This window comes from Idiotropiscis lumnitzeri, chromosome 5 (genome assembly GCF_059441095.1).
Source record: "Idiotropiscis lumnitzeri isolate Australia: NSW breed Sydney's pygmy pipehorse chromosome 5, RoL_Ilum_1.0, whole genome shotgun sequence".
Taxonomy (NCBI): Eukaryota; Metazoa; Chordata; class Actinopteri; order Syngnathiformes; family Syngnathidae; genus Idiotropiscis; species Idiotropiscis lumnitzeri.
The window spans coordinates 11,950,229-11,974,456 of record NC_142395.1 but is presented as its reverse complement, the minus strand read 5'-3'; the positions used below and the strand labels follow the sequence as shown (position 1 = coordinate 11,974,456).

General features: G+C 41.7%; 1 protein-coding gene across 3 annotated transcripts; it reads right to left on the bottom strand.

The window, feature by feature from the left end:
* Positions 1-171: 171 nt before the first annotated feature.
* Positions 172-23,926, bottom strand: LOC148336954 (RNA polymerase II elongation factor ELL2-like). 3 transcript variants are annotated; one of them, XM_088296744.1, is made up of 12 exons: positions 23,683-23,926; positions 23,482-23,529; positions 12,064-12,191; positions 9,754-9,917; positions 6,465-6,709; positions 5,512-5,636; positions 4,694-4,811; positions 4,176-4,620; positions 2,920-2,971; positions 1,935-2,106; positions 1,802-1,846; positions 172-1,203 (listed from the first exon to the last, which is right to left on the bottom strand). In XM_088296744.1, exons 1-12 carry the CDS (start codon positions 23,827-23,829, stop codon positions 1,096-1,098), a joined length of 1,797 nt encoding a protein of 598 aa, XP_088152870.1. In that variant the 5' UTR covers positions 23,830-23,926; the 3' UTR covers positions 172-1,095. The 3 variants fall into 3 exon arrangements, with proteins under 3 accessions (XP_088152870.1, XP_088152871.1, XP_088152869.1); XM_088296745.1 differs by having other exon boundaries at positions 172-1,206; positions 5,524-5,636; XM_088296743.1 differs by having other exon boundaries at positions 172-1,206; positions 23,683-23,925.
* Between the last annotated feature and the right edge of the window lie 302 nt (positions 23,927-24,228).

Genomic DNA, 24,228 nt, shown 5'->3' with positions numbered 1-24,228 from the left:
AAGACTTTCTTTTGGAATTTAATTATTGCTATAAACTACATTGTCCATGATATTCTAATTTATTGAGATGCACTTGTACTGTATGACAGTTTGTTGTGACGTGTGAAATACGTGTCATACAATTGCTTTAAACTCAACAGGGTGGTAGCAGAATGATCCACACACAAGGGCTCCGAAAGCACAATTTATCAACCCCATTGCTGCCTTATTGGTGTATATATCAATCACGTGGGGTGAGGGAGATGTAAATTGCGAGCTTCTATAGGCAGTACAAAAGGGACTACAGTCACTTTGAGTTACATAAGACCAAAAGGTTATTCATCTCCCTTTCCCAGAGCTTCCATAACGTCATGTGACCTATAATCTGCACAAGCCCGCAATAAAGGACGGAAGAAGGCCGTCTTAAAATAAATACATTAGCAGTTCCGAGAAAAATACTTTGTCCCACATTGTTGTATGGAGGGAGGAAGTCTAATCACGTCGTCAATTATGTACGGAAGTGAAACAGTGCACTCAATAAATACTTTTGTCTAGGGGCGGGGACCTCAGGGCCAGTGATAGGATTGAATGTGGCCTTACATGACTTTCTAAAAACAAATCAAGCATCTGAGGGGTAGTTATAAAAAGACCTGAAACCCACAGATGCATGTAAAATAAACAAGTGTTTGATCATGCATGATGTTTTCAGAAATTTAGGTTGGGAGACTTGGAGGGTTGGGGGGTGGGGGGGGGAACTCCATCACTCCTGATTTAAACAAGTGCATTTTGGGGCACATCTTAAAGAAAATGAGCTGAAATCAAATTCATACAGATGAAGGGTTTGTAACTATACAAATATAATATTAATCATTAGTATATCGTCCAAAAAAGAAAATATCAAATTGTCAATGCTACAGCAGAACAAGAGAAAAGAGGCACGAGCTAAGCAGCAGACCAGAAGGCTTTCTTGGAACATTTCAAAGGAGGCAACTCTCATGTGTTGTGATGAGTCAAACAGGCTCTTCTGGTAAACCTTTCCATCATTGATGGACTTGATATTGTTCGAGAAAAAAATCTCCCCGTTGAACGGAATCCGACGTGAAGGGAGAGCCGATGCTATGAGGAGGTTTGAGAGACGTCGTAGTCCGTGATGAGCTGCTTGATAAACGACAGTTTCTGGTGCAGGTATCCACAGCGCTTCTTCTCTTCCTGGTAATCTGGAAACTTCTATGGACAGAATCAAGTTACTTTGCGTCAATTACCAACCCAAATCAACATATTATAGATAAACATTAGACGAGGGGCCACAAGCGCGGTGTATGCGAGCAAAAGTTAGTCCCCATCTCACCAGCACATTGTTCGTTTCTAGGAATGTTGGAATTGTAGAAATAAAAAAAAAAAAAGCATCACACCCCAAATAGATAGCTTTCCCCCTAGACTGGTAGAAAAAAAACAAAACAAACAAATTAAAACAAAAAAAAAACAAAAAAAAAAAACAGGTAATGCCAGTATGACTAAATTCCAAGAAGGCTAAGGGGCAGCTTAACATGAAAATGATGCTGATTGAAGTGCAAAGCTTAACTAAGGCCATTTAACAAAATATATATGTCAAATACAACAGGATATTTGAATTCAATATTACTGAGGGAAAACAAATATCAAACTATTTTTGATTATTAAAAAAATGGACATGCATTTTCAGGAATGAAGGCCTCCCCAAAAACGTGTCTTTACACACAGATAAGGCACTACACACGTAAATATGGACTGTTTTAATAATAATGATAATAAACAATGAAATCCTATAGATAAGGTTTCTTACCTTTCGATACTCGTTGTATTTTTCTAAAATTTGATCCTCCATTACCTATTAAAAGTAGAACACGATGTAAATATTAGAATGAGAGCGTGAAACTCTTCAACATGCGCTGCTCTGAATTTGTAAGAGGATGCACCTTGTGCTCTTTGGTGCCGGGCGACATGCTCTTGAGCTTGGATGCGAGTTGAACAAACATGTGGGTGATGGTGGCGATTCGGGTGTGCAGATCTTTGTACTCGTCGTACTCAGCGCTGAAATCCTCCTGGTACCGTTGACGTTGCTCCACGCTTGTGATCCGGACATACATGCTGCAAATGGACACCCAATTTCGTGAGTGCCAACAATCACACCATTCGGTTAACTATCATAGAATGCCACGACATGCTGTTCGGATTAATCCCACTCAAAGCAGTTCATTTGTAACCTCCCTGAACAATTTCCGGATGCTGCAATTCCATTTTCTGGCATAAGATGGCAGCATCAAACAAATATTTCTTTCAAATCCAGTTCCAGGAATCAACAACGCAAGTAATTGGAACAGAGGTCTTGCTAATAAAAATAAAATACTGCAATAATGTAGGGGATCACAATCTATATTGACATGTAAAATGCATTACACCCAACACACTAGTAACATAGTGCCTCATATGAAAATGCAGACAAAAATATTCAAACTAAATTTTAACAAAAAGGAATTCTGAAATGTAGTCATCTGAAATGTTAACTCTACTCACGTGTAACAATACAGTAATAAATATGGCAATTTAAAAATACTAAAAGTGGAACAAAATGCTGTTTTGCATTGCTGGTTCCAAACACACTATATTTCCAGCAATAAATGACGTGCAAAAACCTGTCTCACTTGAGAAAAAAGTGACTCCCTTTAAATAGATGTCTCTCTTTAACAATCAGGGGAAAAAGCGGGCAGTAACTGTAATTAATTCAGTCCATAACAGCCACTAGTCACTCGACTGAGCCCAGTTCATCTGTTGCTAATCAAAACAGCAGCACACACACAGTTGTTTATATCTGAAGTTGAGTATTTGTCAAAATGTGACATTCATCGTTGATATGGAAGGTTACAGTAAAATTTAAAAAAAAAAAAACATGTTCACACTTACCTCACATAATCTGGTTTCTCCACCAAATCCTGGTCATTAGTGATGTCACAATCTAAAAAAAAGACACACAATGGATGAAGACACAAAAACAACATGAGTCAGGAACGTAAGCCACCGAGCTGCAGACGAGCTCCGAGGTGGGAGACGTCAGGGGAGGCGTCACTTTAGGGAGCTAAAGAACCCAACAAAATGGCCGATATTGTAAGATCCATTTGCTCATCGTGCACTCACACTTGTGCGTGCAATCGCTTCAGAATACAAAACTGCATGGTTGCAATTTTCTTCATTTGTGGCTTATTTTGAGTTGCTCTCATAATGAGAAGAGATTGCAAACATGATATGACGCGAGCGCATGTCTTGCATAATCCTTAACTAACAACAGGTGAAAACATGTCTTAATTATCTTTTGATTGACTCTCAGATTATGGATGGCATTATTTGAAACTGCCTGTTTTTTTCTTTTATTTTATTTTATCATTGTGTTTGTAATTTACTATAGCCGCGTTAACAAGACAAACATCAGAGTATGATGCAGTGCATTTCTACACCATCAAAATAAATCAATACAATTAAAGCAGCAAGTAGCAATTGAACGGGCCCTCGCACCCTTTCACGCGGTGAATCCCAAAAGGGACCCTCAAATTTTGGGGCCACGTTGCACCCACATTAGCATAAAAAACGTCACCCGTCTTGCTTTGGATACTGGCGTGCGATTAGGGCCCATTTGGTTGACTTCTCGAGGAGGCGTTTCCCCTGAGGCGAAGTTTTGCCCAAATGAGCTACTTGAAATCAAAATCGACGACTTCCTGCTCAATTACTGGGAAGGGTCCCTGGGACTTTTGTTGTAGTTGTTGTTGTTGTTGTTACTGTTTGTGTCCTGAAAATCTAAAATCAACTCGACGGAAGTTATCCCACCTGACTACTCCCTGCACTGGACATTTGAACGACATGTCAAGAGCACGTAGGAGCCCTGACGCAACGACGTCTGCCGACCAGTGATGTGACGCGTCCCCTCACGCTAACTGGGCCCCCACACGGATGATGGTGCCTTATGTGTGCGTAGTTTGCATATAAGGAACAGCGGCACATTGGTTATACAAATACCTTTACAGAAGTAAAGAGTGAGCCTTATTATCTGGATTTTGTCTCAAGCTCTTGTTTTGGATCTAATTAATCGATAATGCAGGTGTACCTAATGTCGTGGCCAGTGAGTTTGAAATTTATGAAAAGTAACATCTTAAAAAAAAGAGCCTTACTCCCAAGTTTGTCCTGTTCGTGCTTGAGATCCGGACTGTCCTCTGACCACCTTTTGTCCCGGTGGTCTTTCAACCTTTGCCGCTCCTTGTCTTTGTGCTTTTTAGATTTCTTCTTCCTCTGCTGCTGAGCCCATTCCGACTCGGCCCGAGGTGGCTCGCCGCTCATCGCTTTGTTTCCGTGCTGGTCGCTCTCCGAAACGTCAGGGGTGCTCGACACGTCATGGGCTCGAGGAGAACCGTGCTGGTGGTCGGCAACGTAGCTCCCTGTGGTGTTATTAGTCCCTTGGAAATCACGTTTAGTGTTGAAACTGAGAGGATCAGTGACAGCGGCTACTTTATTGTTTAAGAGTCCGTTGATAACTGGCTGCTGTTGTGTCCTTTGATCACTTTGCCTTTGTCGCTTTGCAGCCAGAGCTTGTAGACTCTCAGTAGGCACAGGGCGTTTCTGGAAGATGAACAGAGACACATTCCTCAGACAATCTAGCAGTGATGACATCTAGCAATGTTCAAGTACTCACCACTACTCCGTTCTTTGTCAGGCTGCGATGCAGCAGCATTCTATCCTCAGATGGTTTCACGATTGATTCATTGGCTTGAGTGTTCCTCGAATGGCCGTGCACGTAAGGCTGCAACTTCCTGAGAAGAGCCAGAAAGAAAAACATGAGTGAGCAACACTGGAGAATCTTATTACCGCAACAATTCCAGAAGACATCAACAGTGTACGTACGGTATTCTTATAACGCAACATGGTGGGGGAGGAGTCATGATTTACTTTGCATGTTAGCTCACAGCATGTGTGTCTAATAGGTTAGGGAGGTAAGATACTTGACTGGCCAACGAAAGTAATGAAGCAGAGGGCGAGGGGGTCTCTTTGCGTTTGGTGATGTGTCAGCTGGCCGTCATGGACACCGTCATTGACTAGTGTCTTAGGAGAATCGACCCGAGTGCCCTCGCCTAGTCATCATGGCCCAGCCCAGTATGTGCTGCAGGTTAGGAAGAGGCCATTTAATTTCAGCAAGACAAAAACAGGTTGTGTTAAGTGTACTGTAATTACTATCGTTCTGGATCCTTGGTGAAAGCTTGTTCATGGGTACCGTTTTCGATTTATACCCAGCTCCAAGTGTTTTTCATTAATGTATTGATTGCAAATCCAAATTTATTGATGTTCGAGTAGATTAGTGATAGACTGCAACACATTCCGACACTGCTGTAGGAATGGAACTTTGTCGTAAACTGTGGATCCCGTAAAATGCCCAAGTCTTTTGTCCACACAAACAATTTCTCTCTTGTTGTGTATGACACAAAGAGAGATTGCATGGCTGCCAATTAAACACACCTCAACAACAACCTGCTAACGAGCAGTCGCTCCTCCTCGCTGTAGCCAGGCCAGTCTCTCTGCACGTATTTGTAGAAGTCGTCTTTCAGGAGGTAGCTGCTATCTTTGGGGTTCACTTTGGCCACCTGAAATACAAACTACAGCTCAAGCTATGCTGCTGATATTTGCACTCGTCTGGTTTTGCACCCTGAAACACAACCAGCCTCCATTTTCATCTCATTTATTATTCTATTTTTGTATCCCACAATGGTCTACTGTAGTTGTAAGCGATACTCTTTGTTGTACTCATTCTAAGGAGTCATTTCTTTATGTCTTCCTCAAACAGACTTGAAACATGTCCCTAATGGGGTGAGACGCGCTGTGTCTGAGGTTTCCCGTAAATGATCTTTTACAGGCTGCAGACATCCCGTCTCCAAAACAAACATGTCTGAGGAGATAAGTACAGCATTGGCCCAATGACAAGCAAACAAGTGTGTGTCAAAACATGCACAAATCCATCAGTTCTCTTTTGCTGCACCAAGTATGCCGCAATTCTTCGTGTTTTTTTTTGCATTTGTCTATCTTTGCTCTTTGTGTCGTGGTTGAAATTGCGGCTTAACATGACATAAATTTGTCAATTTCTCAATAGTATTGTTAAAATTTGTTCACCAATAACAAGGCCGGGATCGGCGCCAATTTCCTTCATTTTGTGGGACCGGTGACCTGCCGATCCCTTAAAATTAAACAGATCTTGTCCAGTGATCTGATCGCCCTCCGCGGAGAGCTGAAAAAGTCAGCTATTGTCCTCTTCTGCTGTGAGGCGACGAATATGATCAGTCAGAAAGCTGTGATTGGTGCAGCTCTAAAAATCATGAAAAATGTAGACAATCTTGATACAATCCAGTTTCTGATCTCATGGACCTGTGTGGGTGTGCCTAATGAAGTGTCCAATGACTACATGCACTTCCTCATACCTCTTCCAATATAGCTCCGAGCTCTGCCTTGTCCTTGGTACCGACCCGTTCTCTCTCCGACCACAGCAGGAGCTCCGGCTTCCTGTAGGACTTGAGAGCCAGCAGATGAATGACGCGTTCCCTGAGAGGCTTCTGGTGGACCGAGGCCATGCTGCCGCTCCATCGGCTGGATGCAGGAGTTTTGCAGAAGCCGCTGTCTGACGCAGACGCAAGGGGCGGCCTCTTATGGATCTTGACACTTTTATCTGATCACACAATACAGAACAACCTGCTTAGTCACCAAGGGACACAGTATAATGTGCGAGAATGAGCTTCATGAATAACTCTACAGCAGCAATTTTAATGCACAGGCATTTTAAACAGAACAGAAAAATCAGCATTTGAACACTCATGGTGTTGTATATAATTGGGCATTTTCCATCTGAATATTTACTCTGACTTTTATTTTGTTTTTATGTAATGCGTGATTTGCCCACAGAAAAGGCAATAGTGAGGGCAAAAGGGGGAATGTGCGATGATGACAATCGAAATGGAAATGGAACTCACAATGACATGGTAACAACTCTGTTGAGGTTGTTCACTAGAATAGGACTTCAGCGGAAAAAAAAAAAGATCCCGTTAACTGGCCTTTAGAGGCCTACCCCAGCTAAGCTTCCATTATGGATGAAAAGGTTATTAGCTTTAATTCAGTCAAGCTTTTTATGGTCTTTTAACAGGGGTTCGTTCTTTTCTATAATTGTGTGACGGTTCAAAATGTTGAAATGTTCCTCAAAATATTGCAGAGCCAGTTAATAAAAGTTTTATTATGGCAATTGTTTCACTCAGAAATTGTATTCTTGTGATTTGTATTGAGATTCAAATAAAGTATAATTCACCTATCATCCAAAACGGATTATACAGGGTCCATTTTGTAATCTCATAGTAGCTGCTAATAATCTCAATGATCTCAAATATGAATCAGACATGACCAGGACATCGTATTGAAAAACAATTGTGGCACCAATGCTATCTAGTCCACATTTAACAGTGCATCTCGGAGGAGCAGACAAAAGTTGCAAAACGACCTGATTAAGATATTTGGCCGCACTGTCTCCATGACGACTTCACCTAAAATATTACCAATTAGTCTCCAAAGTGCACGCGAGTCGTTTGTCTTGCGGGTGGAAATGATCCCAGCTTGTAGGGCATGTTCGGGCATGGATGAGAGCGATCTCCCCTTGCTAATCCTATTTCAAATTAATCTGCACTTTGAAGGTCACAGGATGTGCCTTCATTTCAACCACAAAATATGCGCTGTGATGTTTTCTGGATCATCAGCCATAAATCACCTTTGCAAAAGATGATGCAAGGATGACAGAAGGCCACATATGCACGTCGACCATGTGCCTGTCCAGAGGTAACGACCTGCTCCGTAATGCGTGTTTAAAAGCGCGTCCTCAAGTGTTTAAAAGCGCGTCCTCAAGCTAAAAGGACAATACAGAGCACAGCTACTGAAGGCTTCAACATGCGAATCTTCATCTTGAAAACAGTTGTTACACAATCCACAAGGGCTAAGTTTGGTCAAGTGCATCCAGAGTTTGAGCAAGAGTTTGGAGCGAGACCCGACACGGGGGTCTAACAGTCCTGCCAGGAAACAGAATTGCGTAACTGCATTAAGCGCTGAAGGGGAGAAAGTTCAGAACTCTGCACGTTTGAGCTAAATGCTGCATGACGCTCATGATTCGTGACACCTGAAAATATAAGTTAAGTTTTTTTAAGAAGTGAGCAATCACGTTTCTTAGTTATTATTATTATCTTTTTACATATATAAATAACATTAGCGGGAGTTATGGTCCTATTTTTTATTATAATTATATGAGACGTGGAACTCATCGGTCCATATAATAATAATAATAATAATAATAATAATAAAAAGACAGGAAAGAACAGTCTTGCAATAACATTTGGATTTTTTATATCTGCAACAATAGTTTAAAGTCAGACACTGTCCAAAAGTCACTGAGGCATTTTTTTTTCTTTTCAAATGAAATTTCACCGGCACGGAATTGCTAGAAAAAGTTGGGAAACCTATATCAGACCACAGTCATGTCATCACTGATGAGTGAGAAAAAGAAAAACAGCTAAAATGATGACTAACTGTGCACTAATAAAATTCTATCCAAAATATGTCAAATACAAATCGGCATAGAGGAAAGGATTAAACCCCCAAACTTCTTGGGGGCACTTTGGGATTTTCAAATGAATTCCAATAGGCAACAGGATGATAGTTAACCATTAAAAAAGGCCAAGTTGGAAACTACATTTTCATAAATTCTCCATGCACGTCCACATTAGGATTTTGGTTGATCTGCAGCCTCTCGCAGCTGACTATCGGCAAGAGGCGGGAGACCCTGGGCTGGTTGCGGCCACATCATTGAAAAACTGTTCAGTTTTTATTAACCTAACAAGATATGTGGTCGGCGTGCATGCAAAAAACACACACAAGCGTGGGGAGTTTGCAAACTACACACGGGAGGGCCTGAGCGAGATCTAAACCTTGAACTGTGAGCCAGACGCACTAGCCATGAAGACGTCCTGCTGCCGAAGGAAATACAATATAATGGAATCCATTCCAGGATGGTAGTCGCATTTCAAAACCATTTTTCAATAAGATATAATGGAAATGGGCAGCACAGTGGATGACAAGTTAGTACATCTGGCTCACAGTGTAGAAGCCGAGGGTTCAAATCCAGGCTCAGGCTTTCCTCTGTGGAATTTGCATCTTCTCCTGGCAGGGGCACCGAAAAGGCGGGGATAAGAAATTTATTTTCATGGGTCGCAAAATCCCTGGCATCGCCCCTGTCTCCCGGTGCCTGTGTGGATTTTGTCCCAGTACGCCGGTTTCTGCCCACATTCCAAAAATATGCATGGTAAAGTAAGTTTCATATGGCTACACCTCTATTCATAGAGGTGTGGGTCCGGGAGCGAAACAGAGTTTCGGTTCGGACGCCGGGTTTTTGGATCATTCTTGGTTTCCCCGTATGGGTAATATGCATGGTAGGTTGGTTGAACACACTAAATTGTCCCGAGGAGTGCAAGTGAGTGTGAATGGGTGTTTGTCTTTGTGTGCCTTGCGATTGGATGGCAACCAGTTCAGGGTGTACCCCGCCTACTGCCTAAAGACGGCTGAGATAGGCTCCAGCACGCCCATGACCCTTATGAGGATAATGGATGGATGGATGAATATACTGGAAGTCAATAAAACTCACAATTTCCGGTTGTGAGACCCTCGATCGAGGTGAATACTTACTGAGATGTGTGGCTCCGGGTTTTATCTCGATGGCAGAACGGCTCCAGCTGTCCTTCTCTACTTGAGACATCCTCTCGCGCGTCATCTGGTAGGAGTCCTCGGTGGCGCATACGGTGATCTTGTCCTGGATGACCCCTTGACCTTCCAGCTGCTCACGGCCGTCACTGCAAAACCAGCAAAACCAGGGCTGTCCATACTTTTGCCAGATTTGGCGAGGTGAAAATATGCAAGAGCCGAACATTCAGATTTCAGTTGCTTTCATTAAAAAAATATATATATATACATATATATATAAATATGTGGTTTTTGATAACAGCCACAGTCTCAGATGCACTTGTTTTGCATTTCAATGAAAGAAAATCTGCCAATTTTCACTTGTCCTGAATGCAACTCATCCTCTCTGTCAACTTTCTTTGTCTTCACTACAGTTTCTATTTTAGAAATGTGCTGGAAAGATCCCATAAAGGTCATGCAAGCAGGGGTTCACTTTGACACCTGACACAACTTTGAAAGTTTGAAAAGGCAGGGTGCGCTCGGAGAGCATTTCCGAAAGCACCTCATACCGCGACCACAGGCCTGCTGCCACCTTCTGGTGGAATATGGAATAGCTTTCTTGTGTATGTATTTCAACAGTACTTGCAAGCCATACATTAGTCATTATATATCGGTATCTGCGGGCCAGTAGAAATTTGAACACGGGCCGCATTTAGCCCCTGAGCCGGACTTTGGACATGTCTGAACAAAACAAAAGAGAGCCGCTGAGCCACAGGAGCTTGAAGCTGTCAACACTGTGAACAAAGTCCAGCGAGCACAGCAGCATACCAACATAGACTCAGGGCAACGAAGTGCAGTTTGCAGCGGGAGCTGGCCAAGAAGGCCGAGTTTGGCCGATGTAACGTCACAGACTGGATCTAGCCCGGCGTGCGACATGCTAAAAAGACAAAAAGCTTGATGGCAGCATACAGCTGATGGAAAACCTCCAGCTTGGCTCGGTCAATCTTGGCTCCACACAGCTGCTTTGCAAAACTCTTCTCGGACTAAAGTCATGCGTCACACACAAAATCATTAGTCGGCTTATTTTGCACGCATGACTGCACACTTTCTAGCCTTTCTCTTGGAAATATCCACTCACTTGTCAGGCCAAAGTGAGCAAATGTCATGAAAAATCATTGTTAAAATATTGTGTAGGAGAATGGAAATGGAATTTGCCCCTCCCATAAACAAATAAAGCTACCTGTTAACTTCCTCCATGCATAAGCACAAGACTAGAAAAAGCAACTGGAGGATTGAAATGAAGAATTGAAGAATTGTGAAGGGAAAATGATTGTGTGTCTTAAATGCATGAAGTTTGGATTTTCAGCCATTACTTAGTTTCCATTGTCATCTACACAGAAGCATTGTGGGTAATGAGGAGGGGTGTCATGGCTACCTGGTGTTAGCAACGGAGTCCTAAAGTTACGGTACATTTCACCCACAAATACTTACGATGCAAAAATCCCTGACATGGCAGAACGACAACGATATGTAATCATAGAGAAAGCAAGCACGTTGTGGCTGATGCCTTTTTTATTTAAATTCTGTGTCTGCAAGCTGGCTATAGTTAGCACACACACAGGTGTGTCTTTGTTGTACACGGACACGATGTCCTTTTTGCTACGCTAACATATTGTAGCGTCTACTATTGATTAAGGAAGCATTAGTGAGTGAACTCATGCTTTTTAACAACCAAAACAGTGAGTGTATGCCGTGTTTGACATTGAGGCAGAAAGATCTCACGCTCACTTGCGAACTGGGAAATTCCAGTACGCAAAGTAACAAAACATATTTGTGACATATTTGCCACAAGGCCTCATTAGCATTGCATAACAATAAAACACATAATTATGATTGTTGGAATATAGTAGTAACAAACAAAATAATACAAAAATATGTTCCACCTTATATTTTTTTCCTTGTTACATTGATTGTGTAGACCAAATTATCTACATTAGTGAAGAATAACAAATCATTTGGAATAAAACTTAAATGAAAACAAAATGAACCAATGCGAGTGTTTATTTTTCTTTTCTTTAGCACAATGTATTTTCCTAATTTACTACCGTATTCTGATTTCACTACCTTCTTCGCAACTACTGTTGGCGAGTAGTTCTACCACCAAAATAATCATTTGCGGCAGCCCCAGTGTAACATGGAAATGTTGTTCTCGACGACGATTGGCTGTCGCTAACGAAGAACGGACTGGGCCAACGTAAATGTCATTTTCAATTCAGAGCAAATCAGAGGCTGTGCGTTTGTGTAATAGCTTCCTACCTTGAAACATATTGATGGATGCAGTCGAAGCTGGCCTGTGGCTGGTCTTTGCAGTCGCTGGATAAATAGAAGGAGAAGACGCGAAGCGCATTGGGCGACTCCGCCGTGGGAGCTGGCAGCTTAATGTACTACGAAGGAAAAAGGAGAGGAGCAAGTAGTTGACTAGGGGGAAAATTACACAAACATACAATGTCTGTTCATATTAAGCTATACGTCTTTGTCCTGCGAAAAGCATGTTTCACTTTTTTTTTTCCACATTACAGACAATCCCATTGCGGGGACATTTTTTATAAATGACTAAATTGGACATTGCCTTTTTCACTGGATACTGACGTGCAGATGTTCAGGACAATATTTGACAGGACGTTATAACAGGTGTGGGCAAACTATGGTCCGGGAGCCACATGTGGCCCATAAAAAGTTTTAATCCGGCCCGCCAAACTTGAAAAAAAATTAAATGAATAAACCCTGTTGATGTTTTATTTTCTAAATACTCTAGTTTCTCAAAGACATATTTTGTTGTAATGCTTTTGTTCATTTTCATTTAAAATGAAATGTATTTTTCTCTCCAATGAGGTGAAGTTACCAAAACACTCCATCCATCTGCTCCTGGTCCGGACCCTCTGTCAAATTTTAGAACCCATTGTGGCCCACCAATCAAAAAATTTGTCCACCCTCTGCGTTATAATGTAGACGTCAGGCAACTCAGCGTTTCTGAGAGCGCAATAAAAGCTTCAAGCTCCCCTCTTATCAGTCACCTGCACAAGTCTTCACTTGCAGGCCTTTGCACGTCCTTAAAGAGAGTGTACAGCTACTACATTGGTTTCATCTGGATTCTTATCAAAGTTGCACATCAGCTTGCTTAAGGAGTACACAGGAGGCTCATCTCAGCCTGTGACATAACAGTTTAATACAGGGATCATCAATCCTGTTCCTGCCTGTGACATACCCATTACATAAGTGCCAATATTTAGCTGGATCAACGTCCCTTTAGCATTACATTATTAAAGAGAGCAAACCATTTTCAACACTTTAGAGCAGCGGTTGTCAATCCTATTCTTAGAGGGCAGCTGTCCTGTACTTCCCTGCTGCAATTCAAAAGATCAGGATCGTTACCTAGCTTCTGCAGACCCTGCTGATGATCTGATTATTCGAATCAAGTGTGTTGCAGCAGTACGCACAAACTAAATATTACTTAAAGGTCAAAAACAATCTCTCAGTCTCAAATGCGTTTTGATTGCACTTTAACCTTTAAAGTCAAATTTGCATCACCTTTTATCAAACGTTGTTTGTTATGTTGTTTCTACAATGGTTATCTCGTTTTTACTTCCTACTTGAGATGTAACGATTCACTCAAGCCCTGATTCGATTCCATTTTCAGTTCCCAATTTCTTCAAGAGTCACTGGTAGGTAATGATCTATTTAATGGGTCCCTGTGGTCTAGAATGACTACATAAGACTAAAAAGTCATTGCAGTGACACGCTGCGCGTTCGGGAGGACTGGGGAATACCAAAAAAAGGCTTGGTGTCCAAAAAGAGTGAAATTTGTTTTCAAGTATTTATTTTTGTATTCATAGATAGTTTTGTAGTATTGGTACAACTCTGCATAGTGTATAGTTTTGCTTTTATTTTAAATGCACTAAAAAATGACAATTACAACATTTTTCAAGGCCACAATGTTGCCTTCAACTTAAACTGCACCATCATTTAGAAACATTTCAGAAATGCTGATACAAGCTGCAAAGTTGAATCCTGTATCATCTTATCAATTTCTGCATACCTTAAAGAATTCAAGCTGTAAACTTATGCTGGTTATATAAGAGCAGCTGCTTGCTGGTGCAACATGCCGCCACAATTACGCAACTAATTGTGACTACTGTTGATGATGAGTTGACTAGCAAAATAATTGTTTGTGCCAGCTTTGCAAACGCATCTAAATTGTCAATATTTATTGATTTATGTATTTACTTATTTGAACATGGTCAGCATTTATTAATGCACCAAATATTCAGGTTAATAGTAAAAGTGTTTGTGTTCAAGGGAAAAATAACACATTTTAGAGCTGTAATTGCAATATTGTAATGTAAAGGCGGACTGCGCCCTGGAATGTGCGCCTGTCAATCACAGAGAAGCACTCACATTCATTCACAAGTCATTGAGTGGCAAAGCCCAAAAGAAGGCTTTATAAAGCAGAGAAAATGAAAAATTAGTATTCCTTTATATATGGACATCAATCTACCAAGGGAGGAACTGTGAAGACATATTTCCTTCTTATTTCTTAAAGAGCATTGGTGGTCAGGAAAAACCAAGACTGCTAAATGAGCAGCAGTTTCACTCTCAGTCGTCATAAATATCTCGGCCCACCGGACAGGAAAAGGCTCCTTTTCCTGATGTTATCAAACTATAAAGTTGATGGAACAAAAACTGTGAGAGACTGCCGTCGGTGCACAGGGCTTAAGTTTCCTGCGAACTTTTGGCTGAATGTGGTGTCGGGGTGTAGAACTCATGCAGCCTATTGTTTCCATATCCTCTGCAGCCTGAGTAATGGCCTTCTGAAAACAGGCCGTCTTTTGTTCCGGCCTCCTGGGCTCCAGAGCCATGGCACTGCCTCGCCTCCCTGGTTCCATGGGAGGAGGAGAAAGGGGGGCGGCATGTGGTGTTGGTGGAGAGAAACCTGTCGCCAAGGCTGCTGTCTGTTACCAGCAGGAGGCAATAAGCCACCCTCGGCCGCATTCACAACACACACCCCCCGTGTGTTAGTGCAGCGTGAGCAACTGCATGGAGGCTGAGCTCGAGCTCCTCTCCCTCAGCTGTAATCAACATTTCTGCCAGCCGGAAGGCCGAGCAGGACCAAGGCCAAGGATGAGATAGCTGTGACACACACACGCCCAAAAGCAGAACACAGAGACGCACACACACCAGACAGCCTGGCTGCGTCCTCATCCTCACCGCCGTCACATAAACTCCTCATCTCATCTCATCGCAAACAAAAGAGGAGAGTCGTTCCCAGGACCGCGACTTGCCATTTGGGCAGAGCGGAACCCCCCCCCCTTGCAAACAACAAGCCCGCTAGTAGTGTCACCACGCATTTTGCCAGCTCATACTGAACTATACAAAAAGGTGGCACACCATGTGTGCATGTTTGAGTGAGTGTGAAAGCGTGCCAGCAATTTAACAGTGGAGCCATGGAGTTACAACATTTGGAACGTGACCAAACATTTTTGAAAAAAAGAGGCCTCAACAAATGTCTGTACAAAGTGCATCATTCGGTTTCTTTGGCTTTTGGCATTGAGCTTGGTGATGTTACAGCATAAATGACAAACAGGAATAAAAATTAGCGCAATATAGAAACGTGGTATACACTCATATAGCCTAGCTGTTGTGACTGACATCACAAAAACTATTCAAAAAAAAAGAATACAAGCTCCATCACAGACTGAGGTGCATTGAGTCTTGATGTTCACCTACAGCAATGCTCCTTCTACCCCTTTACATGGGTCAAATCCAAATGAGCGTAAACTGACAGAGTGAATAACATTTATTTTTACACTTGCATATGAGTTAACATTAAATAGTGGAGACAAAAAGTAACAATCCTCCTCCGATTACAATAGCTCTAATTCTGTTGCGTTGCTTTGAGTTTTTAAGTTTAATCATACAGCAGTCGACTTCTTTTTACACTTGTATTACAGTTACAATTTGGAAAAATGGATGAAAACAGTCTGCAAAGTTTCATGCTGGAAAATGTGATTATTGTTTTTGTGCCTCGGAAAGAGTGTGCAATATTGTAACAAGAATGCGAGTAAACACGCCTTTCAAAACAGCATCGTCATTGAGTTATTTTTTATATTGACAATTACCAGTTACCACAATTAAGTACCTTGAACTAATTTAACCCAGTTTTGCATCCATAATTTTTAACTCCATTTTATGATCAACTTTTTTCATCATGTTTTGTCATTCGCTGCCATTCACATGCTGGGTCATTAAGCTGACTGCCTCCAGTGGGAGACAATGTAATCAGCATCGCCTTCCATTCGCAATTTTACAGCGACAAAGCCACGTGTTTCAACACTGGAGGAGAAAGAAAGTCGGGGTGCGACCTTGAGAATTTCCCAAAGCTGATGCCAAGAACAATTTGTCTCTGGCAGGTGCTCGAGGCCAGACTGTCAACTTCAACAAATTGTGGCTCAGCGCGACCCCTCCCTGTGCGGCCCCCAACCAAGGCCGGCTCTATATACCATACTTTGAAACGTGTGTGTGTGTGTGTATGTGTGGCAGGGAAACAAGTGGCCCTTTATGCCTCATAAGCCTGAACGCTGGACTTTCACGTGAGGGAATTAGATGGTACTCGGTTCTTGTAAACAAGGATGAAGTGCTTGATCAGACACAGAAGTCATTTTTCCACCATCACAGTGGCCACTAGTCTAAAAAAACTCACGTTTGGCTGAAGATGTAAAGATTTACAATCTCTACTTGTTTGAAAAATGTAGTGTATACCTGGAACCAGAATACAAAACAATAGTGGAATCATTTTGGGATGCTGTAAACAAGCCATTTATTTGGACAACATTTTTCCCCCCAACCAGAAATAAAAATAATTTGCTCATCCATGATCAGTTGTTTCCTGAGCCGTGCGTAATTGTGATGTCATTTTCAATCGACAGAAAGTGGCAAAATGTCCTCCCTGAGTTAGATGAAAAAAGGATTTTGCGGCTTAACTCATATTCCACAAAGGCAATAAAAATAATCGTAATACCGTGTTTAGACTAATGGGGCCACATGGGACATACTATTGCAAAGAACATTTTGGAGTTGACTTCTAAACTAGACTTTTAAAGTGATTACAGTAGTCTTTTTTTATAATGAATACACACTTTTCAACCACAATGTCATCTGCGGGATCGGGTGGGGGACTTCCCAGATACATTTTTTTTTTAAAACTCCTTTTTTTAAACACATGCTTCATGCTGCTTAGGAGCTCACTTAATTTATTAATTTGCCCTTTAGGACATGGTTTTACCGTGGTGGAGGGGTTTGCACTGATCCAAGGAGCTAAGTTGTCTGGGGCTTTTTGCCCCTGGTTGGGTCACCCATGGCAAATAGGTCCTAGGTGAGGGCCCAGACAAAGCACAGCTCACAAGAACCCTAATGACGACGAATATATTTGGACCTGGTTTTCCTTTGCCCGGACGCGGGTCCCAGCGACAGAAACTAGCTCTTGGGACATGGAATGCCACTTCTCTGGCAGGGAAGGAGCCCGAGCTTGTGTGCAAGGCAGAGAAGTTCCGACTAGAAATAGTCGGGCACCCCTCCACACAGTTGGGCTTGGGCTCTTGTACTAGTTCTCTTGTCACGCATGTGACATGATCAAATACTGTACAAAGAAACTGAGTGTAACACTGAAGTTCCCCCCAGGGGGCACAATAAAGTGTGTTGTTGTTTTCCCTTCTGCTTGCAGCTACTTTGATTATTCAAAACTTCCTGTTACCATCAGCGATGTTTAGTTAAAAATTGAGTCATGAACTTAAAATGTATCTAACTTGCACAACAGTGCGAAAAATGTCTTGTCCTCCTGTTAGCCTCTGCTCCATTAGATACACAGCAGGCACTTATTTTATAAACCGTGTTGCTCTGGCCTACAAAAAAAAAAAAAAAAAAAAACTCTAAGGCAGAGTACATCACGTCTGGATTGACTGTAATGCATTAGTATGAGAAAGTCAATTCATTGTAGGTGACAAAACACAGGCCACATTCCCCACTCCTTGTTATTCAAATGAGAGGCCAGGACGTGCACACACATACACATAAAGCCGCTAGCGCAAACCCACAAGCACTCATAAAAAAAAAAAAGCAATTGGTGAGGGCTACCTCATCCTGTCTTACTCATATGCACATACACACAAGCTAAACAAACACACACACCCCGCACGCACGCACACACACACTCGCACACACACACACGGATGGTCCCTCAGGGGATTTTAGCTAGTTTTGCCAGGCTAAAAGCCCTGCACAATTGGTCGGGCGTGCAGGACATGAATAAATCAAGCCTATAAAGCATTGAGCACATATAAAAAAAAAAAAGATGGAAACACTTCATAACATGCAAAGGCAAAATGGAACATTGTAGGGCGCTTTGAGGGCTTTACAGTAAAATGCCCCACAACAGGTTGCGTTAATCCAGTGCCTCTCAAATAGTGGGGCGGGCCCTCCTGTGGGGGGGGGGGGGGGGGGGCAATGCGATGCTGAGAGGGGCGCGTGTGACCCTGGGGGAACATGCTTTTTTTCCGCCGTACTACAATAAAGTGTAATTGCACATCCACTCCAGTAGTTGGCAGTGGCACTCTCATTGCCCATTGTGCGCAGCGAGGTTGAACACTACAGAGTAGGTTTGTTTTGCAACAAAAATGCTATTATTTATAGTTGTGGCGGAGAGTGGGTGACGGGGTGGGGGAGCAAATTGTTTTCTTCAAGCTGGGGGGGGCGTGACAGAAAATAATTGAGAAGCACTGCGTTAGTCTGACAAAACTGGCATATTGTTAAAGAAACACAGCTGAGTCTCGTCATCTACTCTGCTAACAGGCTCCTCTGTAACCTAACAACACAAGAGCATGTTTAAGTCAGACGAGACAGAGAAAGCTGACACTGTCATCCAGAGTATTACGGCTCCTGTAATTACCTCTAAACATTCATTTGGTTAATGACTGTGTGTAAAAATTCCTGCCATCCAGGAGCCATCACAATAACACCAGAGGATGGAAACTTCCGATAAACAGCACCACAAGCATCCACATCAAACAGGTCTCCTGTTGTTGTGCATCCAGGTCAGTCCAGTGCAGGAGTTGGCAACATTAAATACTGGACCGACTTCAACAGAAAAAAATAAAGAAATACTAGCCCACAAGGCTCAAAATAAGCGGTCTTGCATCCCAGTTTGGGAGACAAAATTAGTATTTTGGGCCTCAAACTGAGTATCAAAGGTTTTATATTTTCCAATTATGGGCTGGAGGCATGTGTTGCAACACGCATATGTCACCCACACATGGGAAGAGAAAGAAACAAATGCCCGGGACAGCGCTGCAAAAATTCTAGAAAAACGTTTTTTTTTCGCACACTCAACAATTTCTTTGAAAAGTGGAATCTTTTCAGTGACAACCAATACAGTTTCATAGACAAAAGATCCACCTCCATGGCAGTAATGGAACTTGTAGAAGAAATTGCTCCCAATATAGATGTAAAATATACAATTGGGATTTTCATAGAGTTAAAAAAAGCTTTCACACCATAGATCATCAAACAATAATGGAGACATGAGAGAAGGTTTGGCATATAAATGGATAAAAAATACCTAGATGATCGAGATCAATATGTGCAATTAAACAACGTAAAATCGAACCAGTTGAAGATATCACATGGGGTTCCCCATGGGTCTGTACTTGGTCCCAAATTATTTATACCAGTGATATCTGCTATTTTTCTAAAGTATTTAAAAATATATTTGCTGATGACACAACATTTTATTGTTTTGGTGAAAATCTTGAGCAGCCTCTGGCTACTGTGGAAAATGAATTAGAATTGTTCAAAGACTGGTTTGATACAAATAAATTATCTTTGACTTTAAATAACACAATTTCTATAATCTTAGGCACTAGTAAAATTAAACACAAAGTCAAAATCAATTGAATTAGAGAGAGTAAATGAAATAACATTTCTTGGAGTTGTTATTGATGAAAAATTAAAGCTGGAGATCTCAAATAGAAAATGTTAAAAGTGACATTCCTAAAGATATAGGAATCGTTTATAAAACCAATTATTTCCTAAAAAAGGGACTCATTATAGACATACTGTTCATTACTGCCATACCTGACCTATTGCGTGGATATATGGGGAAACACATAAAACAAATACACAGCCGAGCTATGTCCTTCAAAAAAAGTTAGACAAATGATCAACCTTTCAAGTTATCGAAAATCAACCAAACCATTATATATCAAATTAATCAAATCAAAGTGCAGCATATCCAACTTTGAACAAGGAAAAACCAGATGTGCTCTTATTGAGGTTTTAAAAAAATCATGGGTCCTGTTCTAACCTGAATATTGGGTCATATAAACATGATTGGGTTACCTCCGAAATCCGAATGAACGGGGCATTGGTTTGTGTTCTGTGCATGCTCTATTTTGCAAGGAACGTTGGCCTTCATAATACAGGAAGTAATTGTAGGCGTAGCGAGAAGTGAAGACACCAGCAACCATCTTACTTTGCCACTCGCTAACCAAGCCAAGCTTGGCTACATGATTTTCTGTCGCTACAGCAAAAATGACATGTTGTGTATATAAACACTTAGATATGTTTGTATAAGTCTGTTCATCTGGCGCGTAATTCACCTGAAATACACAAGCAGATGTAAACAAAACTAAAAAAAAAAAAACCCACAAGACTCGGACACGTTGCTCAAAAGCACACTTTTGGAGCGAGGAGGAAAGCGACAGTTTTATTGCTGTGGTGAGTGACCATTTAATGTGTTTTATTGACGTCAGAAAGTAACAAGCGGAAATGGCGTCCATTTGCATCACGACGCCCGTTTGTTATCGTTACAATCGGGTTATTCGAATGCAGGAGTAACTCTGTCCGCTCACGCATATATAAACGGGTTCTTATTATTATTCAAGTAAATATCTGTTACAAGCTTCACAAAAAAAGTAGTTGAAAAATGCGATTATTCACAAATAATCGTGGACTTTTTGTGATTAATTAGTTAAAAATTGGAATCACTTGACAGCACTAATAAAAACCCAAAGTGCGCTGCATTAATAAAATCAATGACCTGCTACTGACACCTGCTCCACTATTTTTCACCGTATTACAATCGGCAGAGAGAAGTACTCGTTACTAATCTTGTCCAGACACGAAGGTTTGCAACTTGCAAGCTGCAGCGATTTCCCACCAGCCCGTGCAATTTGCATCGACTGAAAAGTAAAACATTCCCTGCGGTCAAAGCTGTCGGTGTTCCTGAATGTACACACATTCACACGCACCCCTACACGCACCCACGCACACAGATATGATCTGATGGCGCTTGCTGCAGATTCCGGATTAGTTCGAAAGACCTCCCCACCACCTCCACAAAAAAAGTTTCTAACCAAGCGTAAACACGCCATGCACAACATTAACTTCCCACGAGGCAACGGGATCAATGTGCGTCACTGAGGGCTCTTCATTTGACACATGAATGCTCCTCACTACACTGTTGACTCTGAATATGAAAGTGTGCATGTGCGTGTGCGTACTCACTGTCCCGCCACAGTGCCGACCTGACCCAGTGACCTGCAAGCCTCCAGTGTGCTTTAAGCACAAGCCCTCATTATGGATCATTACAGCACACATGTGCCAAAGTCTACTTTGCAGTTGCAGAATGGAGGAGAAAAATGACATAGATCATATTTCAAATAGTAGCCGGGGGCATTTATTTTCTGCTAATGGGTGGGGCAGCATCCATCATTCACATTTTGGTATATTGGCAAAACGAAACACAACACAAGCTAAAGTGCTGATTAAAACTAATTAAAAAGTACTCTCAAGACGTGGCAAGAACTGAGGCAGAGTGAAAGCATAACAATGCTGCTACTTTTTTGTTGTTGTTGTAATTGATGTAAATTCCACAAGGGGAAATTCTGCTCACACTCTGATGCATATTTGTTTTGTGCACCACACAGAAAAGCAGCTCACACACATAGTGGGCGCGGGATTGGGGGAAGGGGCATCGCTCCAACAACTAGTTGCCATTTTTACATTTGTCCGCAGCAGGACTGAAATCGCGGCCCTCCCAGTTCTTACAAATAATAGCCTTGTCTTTTTGGGTTAATGATCTTTATGTGAACGTTTGGTTGTGAGATAAATGCAGTTGATACCTTTTTTTTCTAATTGGAAAAAGGACGGCACCAGACAACTAATCTAGCCCTTCATCTACATGCATCTATATTCGTTCATAACACGTTTTGTTGATGTGTGCATATACATTAAGGAAACAACAATCACATTAAACTTACACTACACTGTCAGTGTCAAATTGTGGAAAATTGATTACAACTTGACCGCTTTTTTTTTTTGATATATATAGATTTATGACATGTGAGCAGCTGACTGTTGCGTTAGTATCCCGTGAGTTGCGTTAGCGACAATTGTGTCTTTATTCTCCTTCCCTGAATTTATGTGAATGTTAAATTTATTTGTGATTGAGCCTTAAGGTCATCTGGGGTGGGCTCAGCTCGCCCGAGACTGCAGTGAGGACAAGTGTTCTTAAAAAAATTTAAATAAAAAAAAATGAAAGGATGGACGTCAAATTGGCTGTGACACATCCTATTGTATGGAGGCCGGCTAAAATTACTTCAAGAAGCACAGAGAATAAGAGTACTAACATGAAAAAAAAATAGTTAAATAATTGAGTATCTAAATGAGAACTATTGAAATAAGAAATATGTTTAAATAAATAATTACAAGTTGACCAAAGGGAAATAGTAAGAATACGAACAATAAGAATAAGAAACATAATAAATAAAATGGACTTGCTGTGGGTTCAAATTCAGACTGGGGCCTTCCTGTGTGGGGTTTGCATATTCTCCCTTTTTTGCACTTTTGCAAAACGTGCATAGCAGCTTAATTGAATAATCTAGTTAGGATAAATACTACAGACAATAGGTAAAATGTTGAAATAATTCAATAAATAATGAAGCATATAAGTACTGAAAAAATAAATATTGAAATCCATACAGAGCCCACGACCCTGGGGAGGATATGCTGTTCGGATAATGGATGGATGGCTAAATACATACTTCATGGCTCATTTAACTCTCTCTGGGTCTTCCATACTAATGAGGACAACCACTTCGGAACATGGGTGTCAAACTCATTTTAGTCGCAGGCCACATTGTAGTTACAGTTTCCCTTGTAAAGCTGTTATAACCAAATGACTAATTGATGGGTGGATAGTTTTCAAAGAGGAGAAGAAATAGAATTTAACTATTGTTCCAGAAACTGTCATAACGTACCAAGAAAATGCGTGCAAAGGCAACGTTCTTATAAGAGAAATTGACATTTTCGTTCAGAGTTAAGCAAGAATCATGGATGTTGACATGCTGTATTTTCTTTCGCAGGCCACACAAAATAATGTGGCGGGCCTTGAGTTTGACACCTGCGCTTTGGAAAACAGACAGATGAGTGTTTGTCACATGTATATGAATGGCTAATAAACTAATGGATTCAACTTTAAAGTTATGCAGCTGAAGTGGGGAGCTGCCTGTTTAACATCAAATTGCATTGGTTTTTTTTTTACATGCCACAAATGAAGTAGGACGTAAATATCACTTACTGTGGAAATGAGAAATAAATTCAAGTAGAAATTAAACATGTCCTTACCCCTTGACTCCCTTCGAAACAGATAGACGGCTCACTTGGTAAATTAGCCTGAGGTGAAAGAGAAAAGTCATTTAAATGAGTGCGGATGTGTGGTGATTGACTCTCACTGTGACGCAAACATATCTGGGAGCAAGAAGATAAGCGGAGAGAACAACTTTTGACATGTGTGTGTGTGTGTGCGTGTGCGTGTTCGATCGCTACCTTGAGGTTCTGGTAAGCCTCCAGAGCTCGAATGGCGGTGTCGGTGAGCTTGACGTGATAAAGTGTCCTGTTGGGTCCGTGTTTACTGCTGCTGTTGTTTTTCCCGCACGCCAGCCCGTAACGGCGCTCCTGCCCGAGCGAAGCCATCGCTGGCTCTCCCTTTCGGAGTCCGCTCGCCAAATTAATGCTGCTTGTTGTCTTGCACCGCTCAAACCGGCGACGTCAGGCAACGTCACAAAGTGGGCGGGGCTATGATGACGACATTGATTTTTGCACGCGCCCGGCCGCTTGGCTCCTTTTATTTGCTTTTCTCACAAGGGCCAGTAATCATTTCATTCTTAGTCATTGCCAAGAGTCAGTTTCAAATGTTTAAGGTAAGTCATGTCAAGTAGTTTGAGTGTTGAGAAAGAACCCATACTGTAAAAATAGCCATCTAATGAGCAGCTCATCGGCAGGTCTTAGAAGCCTGATCACGATCCTGATCATTTCAATCAGGTGTGTTGTTGAAGGGAGACATCTAAACATGCTGGATAGGGGCCCGCCAGG